This window comes from Strigops habroptila, chromosome 19, assembly GCF_004027225.2.
Source record: "Strigops habroptila isolate Jane chromosome 19, bStrHab1.2.pri, whole genome shotgun sequence".
Taxonomy (NCBI): domain Eukaryota; kingdom Metazoa; phylum Chordata; class Aves; order Psittaciformes; family Psittacidae; genus Strigops; species Strigops habroptila.
Window position 1 is genome coordinate 231,925 of NC_044295.2, and position 20,916 is coordinate 252,840.

Genomic DNA, 20,916 nt, shown 5'->3' on the forward strand with positions numbered 1-20,916 from the left:
CACCACCGAAATTGTCACAAGATGATGGGAGAAAGAAACCAAATGGGGATGCAGCAGGAACCAGAGTCACTTTTGATCACCGGATGACCAAAAGCACTGCCAGAGCGAGCTTATTGGGGCCAGAGAGCAAAGCCCACCTTCCTGCCACACATCACTGCGTGAAGCTTGGTTCGGTTCACCCTAGGATATGTTGATGTTAAAAGCAACACTGTACTGACTTCAGTCTGTCTGGTAAGAAATAAATTAGCTTTGGTTGAAGAGCATTTGTTCTGTGATTGTCTTCACAGCCTCAGCTCCTAGAACTTCAGCCATTAATGGGGACTGTCATTTTCAGTGAATTACTGAAGTGCATTGGGAGGTATAAAGCATTAGTGATACTGAAATTATTCTAGGGTAGAGAGAAGTGACTGTAACATCAGACAAACAGGGGGAATTGTATCAGTGCAGGGAAGTCAAAGTGGTGGATTTTCCCTGCATCTCGCTAGTTACAAGCTCTGTATTGCCAGGGGAAGCTGATGCAATGATTTCAGTGTCTGTACTAGAAATCCGAGGAGTCTGTCTGGGCTGTTCCTGCTTTATGCATTTCTTGGTGTTGATGCCAGTGTCACACTCCTTAATGTTCTGAGCATCAGTCAAGCATCAGCCTTCAGCTCTCCTGAGGTACTGAGTCAGGAGTGAAAACCATGGGCTCCCGCAGCTCCATGGTAGAGCTGCTGCCTGGCGCAACCAGGACCCTTCAGGTGCAGCCAGTTCACGTGCTTTGGTGTTTGCACAAGACTGCAGCACGCTCTTGGGTTTCCAGCAGCAGAAGCTGGTGGAGCTGTGTGGTGGGTGCTGCTGGATGGTTGTGGTGCTCCTCTGCCCAAGGATGGGGCTGGACACTGTGGGGCTGAACCTTCCGTCATTGCTCCTTCCCTGTCCGTAGAAAGGCTTTTCTGACCAGTGGTGTGGAGTCTCAGGGAGCCAGACACAACAAACCACTGCCAACCCCCACGTGTCTGTGGGTGCAGGGTGGAAGTGGGACCAGAGGGGATCTGCCTTGTTTGTGAGAGCTGCCACAGTGCACTTGTGACTGCACCCTTCCTAGACCTGTACAGACCTTACCACATGTACACCTTCTGACACACGCCAGAGCTGTTTGTTCTTGCTTGGCTCCCGAGCTCTGCAGGAGACAGTTCTTGTCATGAGAGGGTGAATGCAGCTCTTTCCTCTGGACTTTTACAACCAGAAAGCTCCAGCAGCCTTGGGAAATGGTGTGACTCCAGAAGCAGCACTGGGGCAACGCTGCTGCTGGGTAAGGGACAGGAAGGACACAGGACAGGCTGCAGGTGAGCCCCAAACCGCACCACCACCACCGACGACGTTCACTCAGACAGAGGAACCCAGTTCTTGGCCAACCAGTTTTATTATTCAAGTCCAAAGATAAAGCAGTTAGATACACTTGCAGCAGCGAGTTAAACAGGAGGCACGGCCCTGGAGGCAGGCTGGTGCTGAAAGCAGGCAATGGGGACAGGGACTGCCAGGAGCACACAGCACCCAGAGCATGCTGGTTCCTCCCGTGCCCCGAGAACACTGCAGCTCCTTCATGCTCAGTTACAGCAATTAGTGTTCTCCTTTCCAGAGGTGGGTGACACCAGCACGGAAAAGGCTGGAAACAGCAAGTAACAAGCCCTTTGAGGGCGAGAGCAGTGTTCAGCCCTGACTGTAACTGTGCCTGGCAAGAGCCACCAGCTTGTAAACCCAGCGCAGCCAACTCGCAGCCGCTCAGCACCGCGCCGCACTCAACCACTCACCCCGGCAATGGCAGTATCTGGGAGCACCATTTTCCAGCTACCATCATCAAGTCTTAAAGTAGCACAAGGAACCAATTTGCTACCACTGCACCACGGCCATTACCTGACCAAGAACCTGTGGGTGATGCCATCCCATAGCTGCAACTCGCCTGGATTTCATCTCATTCCCTTTCTCTTGCTGCAGAACAGCACTTGCCCGCACCGGGGTGAGTTCCAACCCTGCTCTCTCAGCACAGGCACAACGAAGACCTCGAGCTGTTCTTGGCAGCAGAAATACATGTATTTGCAAATACATTTTTCAAGGCTACTTGTAAATAAACTCACATTCGCCCTGTAGCAGCAGATCCTTGATTACACATCAGAAAGGGGCTCTGCTCTGTTCTCAAATCCTAACTCTTGCTGCAAACCAAGGCTGGCAGGAGGACGCAGCTTGGAAGCCCTCTCCTACATCGTGTTTTGCTTTGCTTGAAGTGGTGAGAAGGAGAAATCAATCAATTTAAAACCACGGACATAATCACTTCACCGTTCTTTGGTACAGACACTGGCCACAAGAACTGACTGGGACACTGACACCACAAGCACATGGCACACTTCGAGTTTAAGAGGTGCTTGAAATTTCTCTTCTGCTAACTAAAAGAAAGAAAAAAAAAAACCCCAAATGCTTCCAAAGAGCCACTCGCCAGCCACGTGTCCAGAATTTCTGCTGCTTTTTAAACACACACCATATTCGTAACTATTCTTATCCCCTCGAGAGTCCGACTGGAGAACCGCAGCTACCGCTTCCGCTCGCCTTTCTGTGTCCTTTTCTTCTCCTTTTCCTTCCGCTCCTGCTTGGCCAGCTTCTCCTTCTCTCGCTGGACTTTATCTTGCTCTTTTTTCTTCTGGAACTCATCCCGCAGCAGCTCCCGTTCCAGCTTTCTGGCATTCACCACATCCTCCACGTTGGTGTTTCGGAATAGCGCTGGGGTTGTGTTAAGGGCAGACGTTGCTCTGGCTGAAGCCACGCAGCTTCCACTCCGCAGCCCTGGTTTGGGGCTCTAGACAAAGCTTTAGCACGTGAGGTGGTTTATTCTATCTCCTCCCTCACCTTCTGGCTCCCACTTCTGCTTCCTCACCAAAAACATAAGGAATTTGGGAATGAGGAATGGAGAAGGAAAAAGGAATCTGCTTGTTCTTCATAGAATCCCAGACTGGTGTGGGTTGGAAGGGACCTTAAAGCTCCTCCAATTCCAACCCCCTGCCACGGGCAGGGACACCTTCCACTAGAGCAGGTTGCTCCAAGCCCCGTCCAACCCGTTCTTCTTTTTCCAAACAGGAAAGTCATGCAGAGTCAATGCACACTGCCTGGGAAAGGATTTGTTCCTAGAAAAATCAAGTTGCTACAGGTTCTTAAGACCAATATGTAAAAAGAGTTGTAAAACCTCTACAAACCTAAGTAGGTTTGTAAAGTAACACGGAGCACAGCTTCCTCCAGGGGCTTCACTACAGCTGTGTCTGTGACACGTGTGGTTTTACATGTCCATACGTGTGTGGATGTATCTGCAGACACTGGTTACAGCTGGACAGGGAGCCAGCAGCCAGCAGGGACAAGGCCTCCCAGCAGCTCCCCACCGGGATGGGATGGGAGCAGCTGGGGTGGCTCTGCCCATCCTACCGGCCACAGGAACAGCTGCAGATGTGGGAATGGGGCAGCTCACACTAAGGATCACTGCAGTCTCGTGTCCTCCCCGCAGCAAGGAGTGGCAAATGCTTTGGGAAGAACATTAGAAAGAGCAAGTGGGTGCTTCCTCTGCTGTCTCTTCCTCCTAACCACAAGTCATGGAGGGACAAGAATAATTTAAATTTCCCCTTTTGTTGATGTGATAAAACCTGCTTCTATCTTAAACCTGCCAGCTGGTGAGCTCAAGGAACATCCCAAATTACTGTGTTGAGGAAAACACGGGATACTTGATCCTTGTTCACCACAGCCTTACTAGTTTCACAGTGGTTTTGTTTCTGTTGCACTTTTAATAATTCCCAATGTGATTTCCCTCTCTGGACACCAGCTACCATTAAGCTCATGTTCATGGGAGAATTACTCATAAGCATGTTCTGTGAAGCTTCAAAGGGGGCAGAAGAGGGAAGAAGGAAGAGAGGAGAGAAAAAGAGACTGACGGGATCAGTCTCGGCTGTGCACAGGGCACACGTGAACCTCTCACTCTCATCATGAGCAAGGTCAGGCTACATGAGAAGAATAATCACCAAACTTACAAGGTGGCCCTAAAGCAATGGGGAGTATCAATAGGAATAGGGAAAGATGGGAAACTCACCATGGAAGCTGCCTTCCTTCCAGAAAGCCTGGGTCACCCACAATTCAAAGGATACATTTTTCTGACCCGATATTTACTGCCGTCGCAATCAATCCATCCTGTTCATCCTCACCAGTGAGAGAATTAAGGAAATACGGACATGAGTAATGACCTTGTGCCTCTGGACAGTCACACTTGACTCCAAACATGTCAAATAACCATCCTGCCAAGCCACGAGGAGGCAGCTGAACACTCACAGACACAGACCCCGCATGTTCAGCTCCCTCCTGCTGCTCAAGCACCAGGTACCATTCCTTCCCGTTTCCTATTCAACTTTGCTCTTCAAGGAAGAACTTGTTCTTCAGCATTACAAAGAGTGAACTTTAAACTCTCCATTCTATACCACTCTCTCTGAAAAGGATTTTTTCAGCTGATTTCTCATTCCAAAGCAATAGATTAATTCAATACATTAACTACCATGTACAGAGTTACCAGGAGGTGATTCCCCCCTCTTCTGCAACATACCTGGACTGGGGGAACCTCACCCAGACAAACATCCTCAAAGGAGCATCTGCTCATGGCACTCCACAAACAAGGAGCTTCCATGCTTTTTTCCATGGAAGTTATTTTATCGTGGAGAAGGAAGATGAAAAGTTTCCCCAATTTTCCCAATAAAGACACTGTGTTCCTTTGGGAGATCTCTAATAACCATTATCCTTCAAAGAGTCAGGAAAAGGATATTCCTCCTCATCTGTCACGTTGGCATACTGGGCCAGGAGGGCAGCTTTCCTTTGCTTCTCCTCCTGGGAGACCTCTTTCGGCTTCACCACAATCTTGGCCTGCTTCTCCATCATGCTGGCAATGGCTTGGATCTCATCTGGCAAGGAGAGGAGTGAGAGCATCAGACCTGGCAGGATGTGCCACGTGAGCTGCTGCCTACAGCTGCCGTCCCCAGAGAAGCTGTGGCTGCCCCATCCCTGGCAGTGTTCAAAGCCAGGTTGGACACAGGGGCTTGGAGCAACCTGCTCTAGTGGAAGGTGTCCCTGCCCGTGGCAGGGGATTGGAACTGGATGAACTTTAAGGTCCCTTCCAACCCAAACCAGGCTGGGATTGTATGAGTCTATGAATCCTCTTTCTTTTCTACCTACCCAGGGAAACAAACAGCTGATTTACCTTCTACCACTCAAGTGTTTAGCTTGTTAATAACTTCTCCTCAGGATTCTGTTATTCTAAGTAGATATTGACTCCATTGGGGATTTATCCTTTCATGGAACCACAGTGAAATAATTAAATCCTTGCACTTCTAACAAGCTAGACACACACAGAGCCACCTTCTTCCTGCAACAACTGAAAAACCAGCCCTGTGGGTAACCGACAGCATGAGCAGGAGGAGTCCAGCAGCAGCTCCAGCAATTCCAACCATTTGTCCCCAAAAGAGGGATTTATTTTACTGAATGCACAGAACAGTGTAACTTGTCCCTGTCCCCAGGCAAAGGCAAGGTCAGGCCAAGGACAGACTGCTGCGTGTGTGCTTCAGCTGCCTTGTCTATACAGAGGAGTTGAGTGAGACCTTATCACTCTCTACAACTGCCTGACAGGAGGATGGAGCAAGGAGGGGGCTGGTCTCTGCCCCCAAGGGATGGGACAAGAGGAAAGAGCCTCAAGCTGCACCAGGGGAGGTTTAGATGGAGATTAGGAACAACTCCTTCCCCAAAGGGTGCTCAGGGCAGCGCTGGAGTCACCGTCCCTGCAAGTGTTCCCAAACCATGTAGACGAGGCCACAGTGCCATGGGTTAGTGGTGGCCTTGGCAGTGCTGGGCAACGGTTGGACTGGATGCTCTTAAAGGTCTTTTCCAACCTGGTTGATTCTCTGATTCTATGATAAAGCCTCGCTGGGAGAACTCTTCTAGAAGGACATCAGTCAGCGACAATATTCTGTTTGCAACCAGAACCAACCAAAAAATGCAAAGCAAACTAAAAGCAGGATTTAGCCAGAAGGGCTGTGACATGGTCACAGGCTACGGGCAGTTGGAAGGTTACTAACTGATCCGTGCAGTGTGCTTAAACCAGCTAAATCTTCCAGCATATGACTTTATTGTACTCCAGAGCTCTTCCCACTGACCAGAACAAGCTTCCCATAACAAACAAGAACAAGTCTTCACTCCTGAGCTGAAGTCGAGGGATGGATTCAGAGAGGGCACAGAGAAACAGTGGGACTACAGATATGACTGGGAAAGGAGCAGCATTAGCACAGCAACAGCAGCCTCACAGAGCACCCCCCACAAGCATTTATGGGGAAAAAAAGGACAGTTTTAGGAGAAGATTGTGAAAGAGGAGAATAAGGAGAATAAGTACACATCCTGATGTGTACTGAGCAGCAGCAGAGGGGACAGCCCAGCTCTCCACGGGTGCACTTGGATAAAGCCACCGGCTCTCCAAACTGGCACAGACTGAAGCAGCACTGGCTTTATACACCATCACAACTGCACCTCCCAGCAGAGTGCTGCCACTGCCGCAGCAAGCACTGAGCAGAGGGAAAGCCCTGGGTGTTTTGTGAAGGGAAGTTTTCATGTGCAGGATTCTGAACCCAAAAGAGCAGCAGAATGCCAGGGACAGCCACAAGTGAAACTACTCGTTTCGTATTTCAAGTCAAAACACTAAATAAGCAGCAATGGCAATGAGAAGCAAAGCACACATATTAGCAGTGTTGGTTTTAACTCCTGGCAGGACGAGCACACAGTTCTCATCTTGGCAAGGCCCTGCACAGCACTCACACCACGAGGAAGGGCACACTGAGCAGCGACACTACCTGCTTTTTCCTCTGTGGCGTCAACAATCTGGGATTCAGACCACTTCTCCACTACTTCCCTGCAAACATCGTGTAAGAGATCTTCTTCCTAGTGAGGGAAAAGAGACTTCTCAGTCTTGGAACAAAGCTGGTCTGCTTTAAATGCACATGAATCAGACATGAAAAGCACCAGCTGCAATGAACCCGAACACGCAGCAGTAAGCTCGAGTCATACAGCTTTTCACACACCACCTCCTTGTTAAATGCAGACACAGGGCTTGGGTTAACCTGGGACAACACAAGTAATGTCATCACTTACTTGTTGATACAGCTTAGAGAACACCTTGACATGTTACACAAACCTCCAGTGATTTCCTTTTCCCATGATACAGCTCTAACAACACCCTGGCACTGGCTCTTGAGGAGCCCTACAGACACCAAGGAAAGGCTGTCTCCACTCTAGAAATGTACTGCCCAGCATTGTCCCTCTTCTGAGCAAGGCTGCAGAGAAGCTACTCAGAGGCCACTCCAAACCAATCCCACTAAAGCAAATAAATTGGACTGGATAAAACAGGGGTCAAGGCCAGTATGGAGCTGAAACTCCTCTGGTTGTACCAATAAACTATCTCCTCCCACCAGCAGGGACATCCTTGTGCCTGCTGACCTGCCTGGAGCACGCTCTAGAGGTGGCAGTGGAATGCCTTCACATGGTTGTTCACCACTAGGAAGACTTGGAAACTTGGGCACCAGGTACCTACAAAAAACACCTTCAAGTTCCAGGACAAACAATCACTGAAGACATTACCCATGGAGCAGAGCAAAGCTCACCTGCATGGGGGACAGCAAAAACTGAGTTCTCCACAACTGTGAGACAGGCAAGGAGATAAAAGCATACACAAAAATCTCTCCACCTTTTGCTCCAACCTAAATAAGGAAGGAAGTCCTCCCACCCCAAGCTTGCAACAGTTCAGCACAGTTCAGAGTCGAACACACGGCAGGACAAGGTCTCCAGGCTGGGGAGGAGATGCTACAAGGACAAACATGGGATATTTGAGGCTGTGAGAGGAGGTGATCTGCAAACAGAAACAGCAGAAGGACCCAGGGTTTGTGATTCCCAATCTCAGACTCTATTTTAACAAGTCAACACGCCTTCAACAAGAGTAGATCCAGAGGACTGGAGAAGAGAGGCTGTGTGGAGACCTCAGAGCAGCTTCCAATGTCTGAAAGGGGCTACAAGGATGCTGGAGAGGGACCTTCATCAGGGACTGGAGCGGCAGGACAAGGGGTGATGGGTTCAAACTGGAACAGGGGAAGTTCAGGTTGGATCTAAGGCAGAAGCTCTTCTCTGTGAGGGTGCTGAGGCGCTGGCACAGGGTGCCCAGAGAAGCTGTGGCTGCCCCATCCCTGGCAGTGTTCAAGGCCAGGTTGGACACAGGGGCTTGGAGCAACCTGCTCTAGTGGAAGGTGTCCCTGCCCATGGCAGGGGGTTGGAACTGGATGATCTTAAGCTCCTTTCCAACCCAAACCATTCTATGATTCTATGTCTTATCTGCTAAGATCAGGTATAAGAAACACCTAGAGACAAAGACACTGTAGAAATCTTACAGCTCCCAAAGGAGATGAACACCGAGGAGAAACCCTTTAATACAAACAAAAACCGACCCTTTTCTCCCACACACAAACAAGCACTAAATTTGACACAAACCCCCCCACACACAACAAACGAACACCCCAAACCAACCCCTGGAGGGCCCAGGAAAGCCCTGGAGGTGCCAGGGACCCCCTGGGGATGGCGATATTCCGCCCCAGCTCACGGTGGCGATGTCCCCCGCAGCTCTCCACACCGCACCTCCTCGAGGGGAACCGGGGTAAAGGAACCCCCCGCCCCGTCCCGTCGCTCACCAGGCAGGCGGCCAGGACCCCGCGCAGCGCCTCCAGCCGCTCCTCGTCGCTCTCCTCCTCTCGGAGCAGCCCCTGGATGTAGGCACCGTACACGGCCCGGTCGAGCCCCAGCGCCTCCAGCCGCGCCGCCAGCCAGGCCGCGAACCCTCCCGCCGCCGCCGCCTCTTCCCTGCCGGGCGCCGCCATCTTGGACCACCGCCGCCGCGCATGCGGGACGGCAGCCGCAACGGGACAAACCTATGGCGGGGCGTCTCTGCGGCGCTGTCCCCGCGCGGCCGCCGTTGGGAACGGGGCGGGCCCGGGTTTAAACGGCGGCGGGCGGCGGTGGCTCCCGGCCCGGCCGCCATGGCGGGTCCCGGAGCGCCCCGGCCCCTCCGCGGGAAGTCCTTCTACCTCGACCTGCCGAGCGGGCGCGGAGCGCGGGAGCTGGCGGCGGCCATCAGGCGCCTCGGAGGGGTGAGGCTGCGGCGGACCCCGCGCTTTTAACCGGGTTCTTCTTTGCCTTGGCTGCTCCCGGTGTGGGGTTGGGGTTCGAACGCGGGTGTCCGGCCCCCTCCGCTCCCCGCCGGCTCCTCCTGGGCCCTGGTTTCTGCCTCCCCGGGGGTGGTCTGGTCCTCGGGGTGGGACCTGGCTTGGGGCATGGTCCAGGCAGCGGTAACGGGGTGCCCGACCAAGGGAGCACCTTCCAGTAGATGGCAACCGGGTGCCTGGCCATGGGGCACCGGCCAGGAGGTGGTAACTGGTTGTGTGGCGGTGGGAGCATCTTCCAGGCAGTGAAAGCTGGTTGTCTGGTCCTTCCATACAGCGGTAACCAGTTGCTTGGCCAAGGGAGCACCTTCTAGTGAAGGGTAACTGGTTGCTCGGTCATGGGGGTACCAGCCAGGAGCTCGTAACTGGTTATATGGTGGTGGGAGCATCTCCCAGTAGGTGTTTACCAGGGACCTGTGTCCTGTGACATTTGAAGTGTGACGTTTTGACCCAGTGGCCCTTTGCTTTGCTCTCTCTGTGCGTGCAGCCCCCGGTGCCTGTGGCACTTCACACGTGTGGGGCCGAGCTCTGGGTCCCGCAGCTGGGTCAGTGCACTGTGAGTATCCCAAACCTTGGGTTTCCACCTCTTCCTCCAACTTCTGGCTTCCATGCAAAGGTTTGTGTGCGTGTTGCAGCTTTCTCATTCCCTATCGCCCTGTTCTGTGTGGAGCTGCTTGTCCCAGCTCTTCACTTCCTACCACGTTCTGCTCTTGTGGGAACAGAATGGCTAATGGCAGTGCATGTTCTCCTGAGAACAGAGCTCTCCCACACTCGTGTGTGATGTCAGGCCCTTTTCCTCAGCTTGTTCTCTGAAACCATTGCTTGAGGAGTAGATAATGAGAGACAGGCTCAGTCTGAAGGTTCTGCTGATGATTTGCAGTATATCTCGAGCACACGTGCTCTCTGAGGATCTCCTCTCCTCTGGGAGACAGAATTAAGGAATGGAAAAAGGAACTCCTTGTAAAGATGAGTACTTTCAGCAGCCCCTGGACTGTGGGGGGGGTTCAGCTAAAGGCAGCAGCTCTTGTTTAGCAGGTCTCTCTCAGCTCAGAGTTGGACAGTCTCAGAGCTGCTCTGTTCTGTCTCTTGCTGCAGGTGACCGAAAGCTTCCTAAGCAAAGAAGTCAGCTACGTGGTTTCCAGCAACAAAGAAGCCAAGCGAGACAAAGCCAGGACTCAGCCTGAGAAGCGCAGCAACGGAGCTTCAGAAGATGCAAAAGCCACGGGTCCAATGCCTTCTACTTCCAAAGGGAACCATCCCAGACCTCACCAGAAGCCCTCAGACACTGTAAGAGCTATAAAGGTTTAGATCACCTCAAAGTTTGGCCCAAGGGATCTAAGGGGTAGAACCTGAGACCAGTGTTGGAAGATAAAGTTGTTCCTGCTCTGAGCAGCCATGTTGTGTGTTTAGTTCGCGTTGGGTTTTTTTTTTCCTCCTGATCTGGTGATTCATATTCGTACCCATGTTCCTTGTATCTGCACATCATTGTAAGCCCAAATGTGCACATCACAGCTTTGAGCTAGTAAACACAGATATCTGCTCAAATGGCAGAGGAAATAGAGGGCTTGGCTGCCTTCCCAACAACATATGCAATCATCCTGATGCAGAGGTGTGTCTGGAAAAGCCAGAGACATGTAGACAAGATAAAACCGGGTTCTGGTGCATGCTCATAGACATAGGTAGGACAAGGCTGTTGTAACCTAGGGGGAGATCTACAAGGGCAGTCTGCAACAAGGGGTTTCTTCTGGGTCCTATTCTGGGCTTTCTAGTCGTTAGTGCTTGTCGCCAAAGCTCCAATGTTCTGTGTTGAACTCTGGTGTCTGCTGCAAGCTGTGACTATGACGAGAGCCTTCTATCCCAGTCTAGGCCATGGGCATCTGCCAGCTGGACCTGGACCACCTGCACTTGGGAAGCCTGAGCTGCTGTTGGTTTTCACTCCCTCATGGTGTTTGTTCCCTTGTCCTTGCTCACAGCACTACCCACTTGTCTTACAAAGAACTTAACCTACATGCTGAAATCATTGGCTTGTAAACCAGACTCAGTTCCCAGGAAGGGCTAGCAAGGCTGTTCCTAACCCCTGCCAGCATGTTGGGATGTGGCAGGCGTTCCAAGCTAAGTTGCTGCTTCCTCTTGGCTCGCTCTGGAGTACTCACTGCTGTTCAGTCAGAGCCTTGGCTGAATGGCTGCTTAGTGTAGACCTAACGGGTGCCTCTGTGGTTTGAACTCCCTGGAAATGCTGAGTCCTCTTGTCTTTGAGATAAAGTCTTGGCCAGACTCTTCTCCTCAGCAGAGAGCAGGTATCACTAGAAATCATTCTTGCTTGACAGCCACGCTGCCCTCAGCTTGCTGCTGCCTGCTAGCTCTTTGCTTTAACATAGTACTTGGCTTCTTTCCCTGCAGGTCCTGATCAGCAGGGGAAAGGAACTGCTGCAGAAGGCCATGAAGAATCAGGTGAGCTGCGTGTGGATGGGTGCTTCTCTAGCTGAGTAGGTTCAAAGTACTGCTGAGCAGTGCAGAGCCAGTGCCAGCCACTTCTCCAGAGCCCCTGCCCTGTTGAAGGGAGCAGATTCTGGGGCTGGTAAAGGTACAGAGCAGTTCCTTGTGGCCTGCAGAATATTGTGGAGTGCTCCTGGTCACTGTTCTTCACAGAGCCATGTTAGCACTTCTAAAGCCTGTCCCAGTGATCTGGGTGCTCCATACAAGAGAATTATTAATGCAAGACCCATTATTTGATGAATTTTTAACCTAGAAAGAACTAAAGCCATATAGCTGGGGCAAAAGGCTCCCTGAGGTCCTTTCACTGAAATCACAAGTGGCCAAAAGAATCTTGGTGCTCACTTGGAAGTTCATGTTATAGCAGGGATTAAAAATTTGACTTAGATGCTACTGTTAATTTGGGAGGGATAAAGCATGAGTTTGAACCTTTTCTGCTGATTTTAATTACAGCTACACAGTGGTCTGTCAATTGGGCAACAGGAAAATCTCTCTAAACTAGATTTAGAGCTGCTTGTGCTCACACAGGCATCTCTGCTTTGAACTGTACCTTGCCAAACCTCTCTGTACAGGACACCTGCAGTGGCAGCAGTATCCTCGCCAACGCTCGCCTGTGGGGAGTCCAGATCTTGCACGTGGATGGTATCCTTCTCTGCAGGCTGAAATTAGCTGTTGGTAATGAGTGATTTTGGAGGCAGGTGGAGCAGACGTGACGTAGGAAATGTGGTGCAGGAGAAGAAAAATTGCAAGCAGTATCTGGTACGTGACTGATGCCATCCTGACCATGGCTGCCTAGGTCTGCCCTCCAAAAACCAGGTGAACTTCTATGTATAGACATGCTCATGGTCTAGTGGAAGGTGTCCCGGCCCATGGCAGAGGGTTGGAACTGGATGAGCTTAAGGTCCTTTCCAACCCAAAACATTTTATGATTCATTCTATGATTCTATGCTACTGCCACATTTACAATAGCCAATGCTGTAATATACTGAAGCTGTAGTATTAGAAAATGTTAATGGCTTGGTCAGTGCATTAATTTGCTCCAAAAAGACCATTGTTACTAATTGACCTGGAAGTACAGATCATGATAATGGCAGGATTTGGTCATTTTTAATTAGGAAGTCCTGATGTTCCTGGTCCTGTGCTAGAAGGCGCTTCCCTGTCTCAGTGATGAATGGGGAGGGGGTGATGGGAAAGACAGATGGTAAAACTCTGACTCTAATAATAGGCCTGGAGTAAAAGGTTCCTGAGTGTCTGATGACAGTGACATACCGCTGTGGCTGAGCCTGTCTGGGTGTGTGATGGAGGCAGCCACTGCTAGTACATATTCCTGAGCAGCCAGCTCTGCTGAACTGCAGCAGTGCTGGAAGTGTCGGGTCTGGTCTGTGTGCTGCACAATTCCTAACAGAGCCTCTTGTCCACAGAGGCTTAAAGCCAGCCTCCAGCTCTGCTAAAGAGCAAAACAGGGTGCCATCCCTCAGAGCACTCCTCCTTGGCTGCTTCTTGGGCAGATTAACCATGTGCTGCCAGGTGATGGCTGGTTCAGGCACTACCTGGTTTTGCCTGGGAGTTCAACTTGGCTGCAGTCAGAAGGGGAACAGCCTCTTTTCTCTTGCTGAGCTGTGGCTCTTTGACATCCCACCTGCACAGATATGTTGTCATATGCTCAACAGCTGCTGCGTGCGGTCTCGGAAGCAAGGAAGCAGTGCCAGAAGACAGAGGTAACTGACTTAACTCCAGCCAGTTTAAGGTACTCAGGATCCCTTGGTAGCTCTAAGCAATCCTCCTAGATTCTCTAGTCTAGCAGGCTAGGAAAGCAGGGTCATCTCCTAGTTTTTCATCCAACACTGGGTAACCTGATGCTTCTGTTTATTGCTGGAGATGACAAAGGTGGGGGTGAAAACAGGTAAGAATGAGGCAGCCGTTAGTTATCAGCATCATCTGTAGCACAGCAAATGCTCATTTTGACTTATAAGGGGCTAAGGGTAAAACAAAGCTCATGTGGCTGGTGCACTGGCTTCTGAAGCTTTCTGAACTATTTTTTAATGCATTGGAGAGGTCAAGGAGAAGGTAGAACATTAAGATCAGAGTGGCAGCCTGCGTATCGTATTTAAGCTAACTCTAGGTAACTTGGGAGGCAAAATATCAGGGGAAGGTGATACAGTCTCTGGTGCAGGGCCTCTGAAGTGGTGGGTGAGACTCCTGTAATCTCACTTTGCTGCTCTGGGTCAGTGATTGCAGCTCCGCCTGTGCTGGCTCCCATACTAAATATGTCACTCTTTTTCCTTCAGGCAAAATGCCTTGCAACTGGATCGAAAACGTGCAAAGGTAGGCATGGAAGTTGTGCTCCAGTTTACACTCAGATGCAGAGCTGCTTCAAGAAGCCTCACTTGGAATTTGAAAATCCATCTGAAGCTTCAGCAATCCAAAATATGCCAAACTGTTAAGGCAGTTTCTCTTGAATGGGTTTTGTAATTCCTTTTCTTAGTCTAGCTGCAGCATCCTTATACAGCTGAGGATGTATAAGGATGTATAAGCCTTTGATTTCAGGGAGTGTTTTTAAAATGCCATAAACCATTTGCTCCCAGAATCCCAAGGCACCTGAGAACTCTGCTGCTGGCACTGCACATTGAACCCACTGGCTCAAATGATGTTTCAAAGAATAATGCATCCTACAGAGGAGAGCGTGTTCCTCGCATCCCACTCACTTCTGTTAGGATGAAATGTACTGCTGAGACACCAGTCTAGGGATAACACTTCCAAAGCAGGAGGGAAGGGGGGGGAAAAACCAGGTTCTCATCTGCAATTAGACAAGAGAGCCAATTGTGGTACTGAGATTGGCACCAGTATCCTAAGTTTACTTGATGACTTGTTGGACTTCACTCATCACAGAGTGAGCAGTCAGTAATATCTCGGAGCAGGCTCCAACCTGGATTATGTCTGTGACACTTGGAAGATTATTTTCCAGTTTGGGGAGGGGAAGGGTGGTGAAAAAAGGCTTGAAAGGCTGTTGGATGAAGGCAAATTGTCTGCTGCAAGCTCAGAGCTCTTCATTGTGGCACACTCCAAACCCCACGTAGGGGCTTGTGGTGACAGCTGAGCTGTTTGTCACCGTTCAGCACTCTGCCATGAGCTCAGGACCTGCACACCACTCTGTGTTGTATCTAGGGTCCTAAATGGGGCCTTGCTTTCAGAAGTGCTAGGCATTTGGCAGCATTTACGTGGAAAAATTGATCCTGTACTTAAATAGCTACTTTAGTGACATAACAGCACATTTGATGCAAGCTCCGGTGGAGGCTCGAGGAACTAAGTGGTGAGGGCAGGTGGACTCAGCCTTTCTGGAGGATAAGCTTCACATTTCCCAGGAGAAAATAGCACTGAGTGCCAGGATCACAAGAAAACAAAACACCTCGCCCTTCAGAGGCATAAGGCAGGCGCAAGAGGCTTGGTTTCAGGGTCAGGCAGATGCCCTGTGGGAATACCTTGGTGTGTGTTTGTTTCTTAACCAGATCTGTACTCGGATTTCCAGGCTGAGTGTCATGTTATCACTTGCAAGTTGAACATAACCTGTGAGAGAGAACTGGTAGCTTCTTCTCCCAGCCTGGCCCTGAAAAGCTTTTCCCTGAATGCACTGCTGAGGCTTTCTTCTGCTCCCTTAATATATCTTAAGCCTCTCTAGGAAGCATAGCTGCTGCTTACCCTCCTCAGGGACCAAGCAGAGGCCACATATTGCCCTTTAGCAGTGTTCTCATGCCAGGCTTGGCTATGCAGCATGTTGATTTGTCTCCAGCAGCTCTTACTGCTTTAACTGCCCTGGCCTGAGCTCTTCTGAACTCTGGACTGTTGTGTAAAGGTAAAGGGAGAAAGGTTGATGCAGAGCTCTGTGCTTGTGCAACTGCTGCTGCAATATGGTTCTTATAAACTCGTGTCTCATGCTTGGTGGCATTGTTACATTGAGGATGCATGGCAGGTTTTAGAAGTCGAGCCAGAATTAGAGGCTTGGGGTGAGGCCACTCACTGATAAGACATGAAGGACGGAAGGAACTTGCAGGATGTTCTTTCAAAGGTGGAAACAGCCCACAGTTGGGCTGCCTTTGGGGCTTGGTCACCCTACTGAGTACTCTAGAGGTGAGGGCTGCTGTAGATTACCCAAAGAGCTGTTTTGGCTGTGCTTTAGCCATCGCTTGGCATTCACAGTGTCAGAAGTACCAGTGAGCTTGGCTGTGCAGCCCAGTTCTGTTGGGGAAGGGATGAATGAATGAATGAGTAGGGAATTTGGCCAGAGCAACTTCTAACCAGCTTGCTTTCTAGTAGGAAAATTGAAGCCTCCTTTTCTGAAGGTTGAAGACCAGAGCAGGTAAATGAGGTCTTTCTAAATATCATACCTTAAAACCTCAGGGGCTCCAGGGAGGGAATCCTTTACTGGTTTTATTTGCAGTGAATACCCTGTCCAAGCAGGCAGAACATTGGCTTCTTTGAAGACCCTGTTGCCCACCAGGAAGTTGACCCTCTCTTAGGGGAAGGCAAATGGAGTTTAGAGAGACAATCTGGGTGGTTCATATGTCGTGGGGGGGGGAAGGTGTTAAGCAGAGTTTACTTCCTTGCTCAGATTCCATTCATGATCCTCAGCAGGTCACTTAATCTGCTTGAGCCCTCTGAAATGAGGAAAGAGTTTGAAACATGAGGTCAGGGCCTGTAACTTGATTACAGCATTCAGCACAAGGGGATCTGATCTATGTGGTGTTTCCAACAACTCTGTAACTCTAACGGTATCCTGACTGCCAATGAATTATTCTGAAGGCAACACTTAAGGCAGCTGCAGTGTCAAATACTAGGCTTTACATGCTGCATGCAACAAAGTGTGAAGAGGGAGATGTGGTCTGAGAACCAAAACATTCCCGTGCTGCTGTGTAGCTGGAAGCACTGCACTGCCTGCTGCTGCTGTGCTTGGGAGGTAAAGGTGGGTTTGTAGGTGAGCAGGCAAGCCTGCCTCCTGTCCAAAACATGCCCCCATCAGGGCTCTTACTGGGGATCACGTTTAGTACTTCCAGTGAGAAATGGGAAACCTCTGGAACAGCCAATGGGCAGTATCTCACCATGCGTGAGACAGCACCTTGAGCCCCTCTGAGGGAGGGGCAGCTCTCTAACCAGGCTATCACTGCCACTGATGTCCTGACCTGCTGCTTTCAGACAATTCCGGCCCTTCCATCACCAGTTCAAAAGCTTTCCCGACCTGAATTTCCTGGCACCCAAAAGCTCCAGCCCATTTGAGCCTCTGAAAAGCCTCTCCAATTCTTCCAGAGCCAGGTATGTTGTAGCTCCTTTTGTGCTAGTTTTTAACCCAACTCTCCTGCTAACTGCTGCCCTGCTGGTTCCTGGGATCTAGAGAACCACTTGCCTTCTGGATGTGGACAAAAGGAGCCCTGTTCCTGGTGGCTGGAAGCTGTGGCTTGAGCTGTAGCTCAAAGGCAGTAGTGGGTGCCTGCTCATGCTGTCAGTGAGAGCAGGGAAGATCTTTGCTGTTACCTTGCAGGGCTGTGGAAGGCTGTCCGATACGCAGCAAGGGGAAGAAGAGCCCCCAGTCCACAGCAGTCACTGTGCCAAAGAAAAAGAGGGGATTCTGTGAGTGCTGCCAAGAGACCTTTGAGGAGCTACAGAAGGTAAAGGTTCCCCTGGGACCTGGTTCCCTGACGAAGTTAGGGGGCCCACTCAGCAGCTTCATTAATCATTTCATGCCTGTTATCACCATGATCCCTTTTGGAAGGAAGACAGGCTGCTGTATGTACAGCTGTATGGGATCTAGAAGGATCAGCCTTATAGATGAAAGCCATAGTATATCTGTGCTCTGACCTCCTGCTCTGGGCAAACGGTGGGAATACTGGAGCACACGTGCTTATCTCTGGGGCTAGGAGAGCCTCAAGGATCATCCTGTTGCCTCACCTGCAAGGTGGGAAGCCTATCCCATGGCAGTCAGGGGGCACGGGCTGATGGAAAAGGTGGGAAGAGGGGTTTTATCTCCTGGAAGGTGCCAAACAATGTGGCTTTCAGAGCCCAGCCTTTGGTGCTAGACAGTACATACTTGGAGTCTGCATTTTCACTAGCTGCTGGGGAAAGCTGTAGGCTGCTGTTAGATATAGACACAACCTCCTCATCACCAGGTGTCTATGGGAACAGAATACTCCCTGTAAGCAACCAGGGGTAATAGCATTGCCTGGGTTTCCTGGTGAAAAGGCTGTTTGCCCTCCAGCCTGTTCAGCTGTGGGAAGTGGCTGTTACAGCACATTTCCCTCCTGGGAATGGCGAAGGGTTGCTAAAAGGGTCTCTTCCATCTTCCAGCATCTCCAGAGCCCTCAGCACAAGCGCTTTGCTCTGGACGACTCGCAGTACGCCCCTGTGGACCGTGTCATCGCGCAGCTCAGCAGCAGCTTTGTGGAGCACTCAGCCAAGTAAGTCTTTGTGAATCTGGGATCTCCTGGAGCTGAAAAGCAGCGTGGTGCAAGCTTGGCACGCTCACAGGAACGGGGCCTGAGTCTCCATGCTGCTGTGGAACTGGTCCCTAACTCATGTCCTGTGCCAGGGAATCAGTCACCAGGGAGAGCTGCTGATGACTGCAGGGAGCAACCTGGCACCTGCCAGGCAAAGTTTGGGATGAGCTATGGGAGATATCCTGTGGCTTCAGGGAACTCCTGTGGCCTTCTAGTGCCCTTTAAACTAGGAAGGGCAGCTGGGACCGTTTCTTCTGTCCCTGGGTCAGACACAAACCCCGCTGCTCTGTAGCACTCCTGTGCCCAGGCCCTGGGGTGGTGAGAAGGCTGAGAGCCCCCTCGTGCTGCCCGTCTCTGCCAGCGGCAGGGTCACTGCTGAGCCTCACCAGGTTAAAATTCCTTAGTGCCTCCTGAGTGAGGCCTTCAAACATGCTGCAATGCAGAAAACACCTCATCTCCCCGGGGAAGGGTGTTCTAGGCCTAGGGAGAGTGAGCATTAACTGATGGTTCTTCTCAGGGTGCCTCGGTCCTGCCTGACAGATGAACACTTAGTGCCTCAAGCACAAGTTCCTGGAGGAATTGAGATGCTGACAGCAGAGCTGGGAAAGGAAAGGGAGCAGCCTGAGTGGGAGCTGTTCGTTGATATGGAGCATGATCATGGCCTGAAGACCAAGGGAGGTTCCTCTTGCCTGCCCAGGGACAGGGTCAGTAATCCCAGCAAAGGAGGGGAGTTAAAGAACTGCTCTGTTGGAGCAGGGCTTGCCAGAGGGGTCTGTGCTGCTCGTGGCACCCTGGAGGAGTTTGTGATAGGGGGTACAGATTTGGGCTTGGCTCCTGCCCTGGGCTGGGGGACTTGCGTAGAGGACACTCATGTCAGAGAGACAATAGCTTCTTCATCTGAACCTCATGAACAGCAAGTGCTTGGGCCTACCAGCCACCTTCCCCAGGCACTGCCTGCCTCCAGGAAACGCCAGCTCTCCAGGCAAAGCACCCAGGTGGGAAAGAAGCCCAGGCTGGAGCTGGGTGGTGGTGGTGGCCTCTCTCCATGTGAGCAGGCAAACCCAGTGGATGGTGGGGCGGGTGGACAGCGTGCAGGACAGACACCTGAGCCAGGCTTGCCCTGTGTGATGGAGGCTGGCAGCTTGCCCCTAAGCACGAAGCTCTCCAGCAGACCTTGTAGCTCCCTTGGTTTGGACCCGTGCCTGTGCAGGAACCCTGAGGACCCTGCATCCCACCTTGAAGCTGTGTCTGGGGGGTTTGATCCCGCAGAGGCTGCCCCAGCCAGCACTGTTGGTGAGTGTGGCCAGAGCAGAGTGAACGTGAGTTCCAAAGGGAAGCAGCTCCGAGGGGAGAATGAAATCACACACAGAAATGTGCCTAGTCCTGATGTGGAGAGCACAAGGAGCCAGACCAGCTGCCCCACCGGCCCCTTGCCTTCTCCAAAACTGCCTGGGCCTGAAGCTGGATGTTGCTGCTTGCTCTGTGTCACAGCAGCAGAGAAAAGAGCCCCCGACCTCCCGGGCCACCGCCTCCTTCAGCCTTCTCCATGGAACACTCAGGCTGAGCATGACTTCAGCAGAAGTTCTTCTGAGCCAGACTGGGATGTCCCCCTGCTCTCCACACTAATGGGTGTCCAGGATGGCAGGATTCAGCCTGTGGACCGGGATTTGCTCCAGAGGACACATGTCAATGTGAGGGACAGTGGGTATGAGTCTCGGCTCTGCTCAGTCCTGAAGCAGAAGTCAGAGCTTGCCTGGGCAGGCAAAGAGGACAAGAACTGCCGGAACTGCTGCACAGAGACCAAAGGAGCCTCTTTCCCCATATTTGAGACCTGTTTTGGCAGCTGGACCAGCTAAAACCACCTCCTGGCTGTTTTCTGGGCCCTTGGTGGGAGCTGGAAAGTGGCTGGAATGGGATTTAACAAGGACCAGGAGGTACAGCTGAGAGCTGGAGCAAGGACCATCAGAGCGAGGTGGTCTCCAGACACCACAGCCAACCTGGGCAGCTCTTGGTTGGGAACTGATGGATGATGTGGTGGTTTCAATGTCCTTGGCTGTGATGGGGGTAGGACCTTCCCTGCTCTCTGCTGGCAATGCTTAGAGCAAGCAGCTTCCTTTAACTCCTCACTGGGCTGCTGACAAGATGGTCTTCTCTGGAAGTTATCTCTTCATGAGGAACATGCTCGTTGCCCTTCCAGAGAGAGAGCAGGGCCTGTTCTTCCTCTTGTCTGGTCCTTGGAGGTACAAACATCGGAGAAGAGGGCCACGGAGGTGAGATGTGAGTTCTTAACATGCTCTGGGGGTTTGGTGGATGTCTGTAACTGGTACTAAAGTGTTTGGGGATTTTATTTTTCTAACAAACTTTTAAACTTTGAAATAAAATGACAGATGAGCTCCTCTGGGCTGGGTCAAACTTGCCTGGTGGCCCAAGCACAGCTGCCTTGAGCACTGCAGAGAAACTGGAGAGCACTTGGGAGGAGGCTCTTGACCTCAGGGCTGGGCTGCCAAGAGGAGGTTTTGGCATACCTAAAAGCAGCCTGGGACTTGGGCTTTGTCTTTCGGGGCAGCCAGCCTCTGGGATGAGCTGAGGGACACCCAAGTGCTCCCATTCCCACTGCTCCAGAGCAGTGTTGTGGCTCAGCT

The 20,916-nt window shown here is 51.3% G+C and overlaps 2 protein-coding genes across 5 annotated transcripts; one reads left to right on the plus strand and one right to left on the minus strand.

Moving 5' to 3' along the window:
• Nucleotides 1-1,386: 1,386 nt before the first annotated feature.
• On the minus strand, nucleotides 1,387-8,998 carry CCDC43 (coiled-coil domain containing 43). Its single transcript, XM_030508755.1, has 5 exons — nucleotides 8,772-8,998; nucleotides 6,891-6,978; nucleotides 4,823-4,958; nucleotides 4,158-4,216; nucleotides 1,387-2,754 (listed from the first exon to the last, which is right to left on the minus strand). Exons 1-5 carry the CDS (start codon nucleotides 8,955-8,957, stop codon nucleotides 2,567-2,569), a joined length of 657 nt encoding a protein of 218 aa, XP_030364615.1. The 5' UTR covers nucleotides 8,958-8,998; the 3' UTR covers nucleotides 1,387-2,566.
• Nucleotides 8,999-9,087: 89 nt separating this feature from the next.
• DBF4B (DBF4 zinc finger B) lies at nucleotides 9,088-20,672 on the plus strand. Of its 4 annotated transcripts, XM_030508759.1 has the most exons (12): nucleotides 9,088-9,227; nucleotides 10,395-10,586; nucleotides 11,700-11,750; nucleotides 12,365-12,434; nucleotides 13,440-13,510; nucleotides 14,081-14,117; nucleotides 16,101-16,146; nucleotides 16,980-17,096; nucleotides 17,323-17,449; nucleotides 18,126-18,235; nucleotides 18,792-18,978; nucleotides 19,544-19,675. In XM_030508759.1, exons 1-12 carry the CDS (start codon nucleotides 9,117-9,119, stop codon nucleotides 19,589-19,591), a joined length of 1,167 nt encoding a protein of 388 aa, XP_030364619.1. In that variant the 5' UTR covers nucleotides 9,088-9,116; the 3' UTR covers nucleotides 19,592-19,675. The 4 variants fall into 4 exon arrangements, with proteins under 4 accessions (XP_030364619.1, XP_030364616.1, XP_030364617.1 ...); XM_030508756.1 differs by having other exon boundaries at nucleotides 18,792-20,672; XM_030508757.1 differs by having other exon boundaries at nucleotides 16,104-16,146; nucleotides 18,792-20,610.
• The last annotated feature ends 244 nt before the right edge of the window (nucleotides 20,673-20,916 follow it).

What these genes read in the sequence shown, in the direction of transcription:
- CCDC43 (XM_030508755.1), bottom strand. Translation starts at nt 8,957, where the DNA reads ATGGCGGCGCCCGGCAGGGAAGAGGCGGCGGCGGCGGGAGGGTTCGCG. An exon ending in GGGTCCTGGCCGCCTGCCTG is followed by an intron (nt 6,979 to 8,771) that starts GTGAGCGACGGG and finishes TTCCCTCACTAG; the next exon opens with GAAGAAGATCTCTTACACGA. An exon ending in AACGTGACAGATGAGGAGGA is followed by an intron (nt 4,217 to 4,822) that starts ATATCCTTTTCC and finishes TAATTCTCTCAC; the next exon opens with TGGTGAGGATGAACAGGATG.
- DBF4B (XM_030508756.1), top strand. Translation starts at nt 9,117, where the DNA reads ATGGCGGGTCCCGGAGCGCCCCGGCCCCTCCGCGGGAAGTCCTTCTAC. An exon ending in AGAAGGCCATGAAGAATCAG is followed by an intron (nt 11,751 to 12,364) that starts GTGAGCTGCGTG and finishes CTCTCTGTACAG; the next exon opens with GACACCTGCAGTGGCAGCAG. An exon ending in CCAGATCTTGCACGTGGATG is followed by an intron (nt 12,435 to 13,439) that starts GTATCCTTCTCT and finishes CCACCTGCACAG; the next exon opens with ATATGTTGTCATATGCTCAA.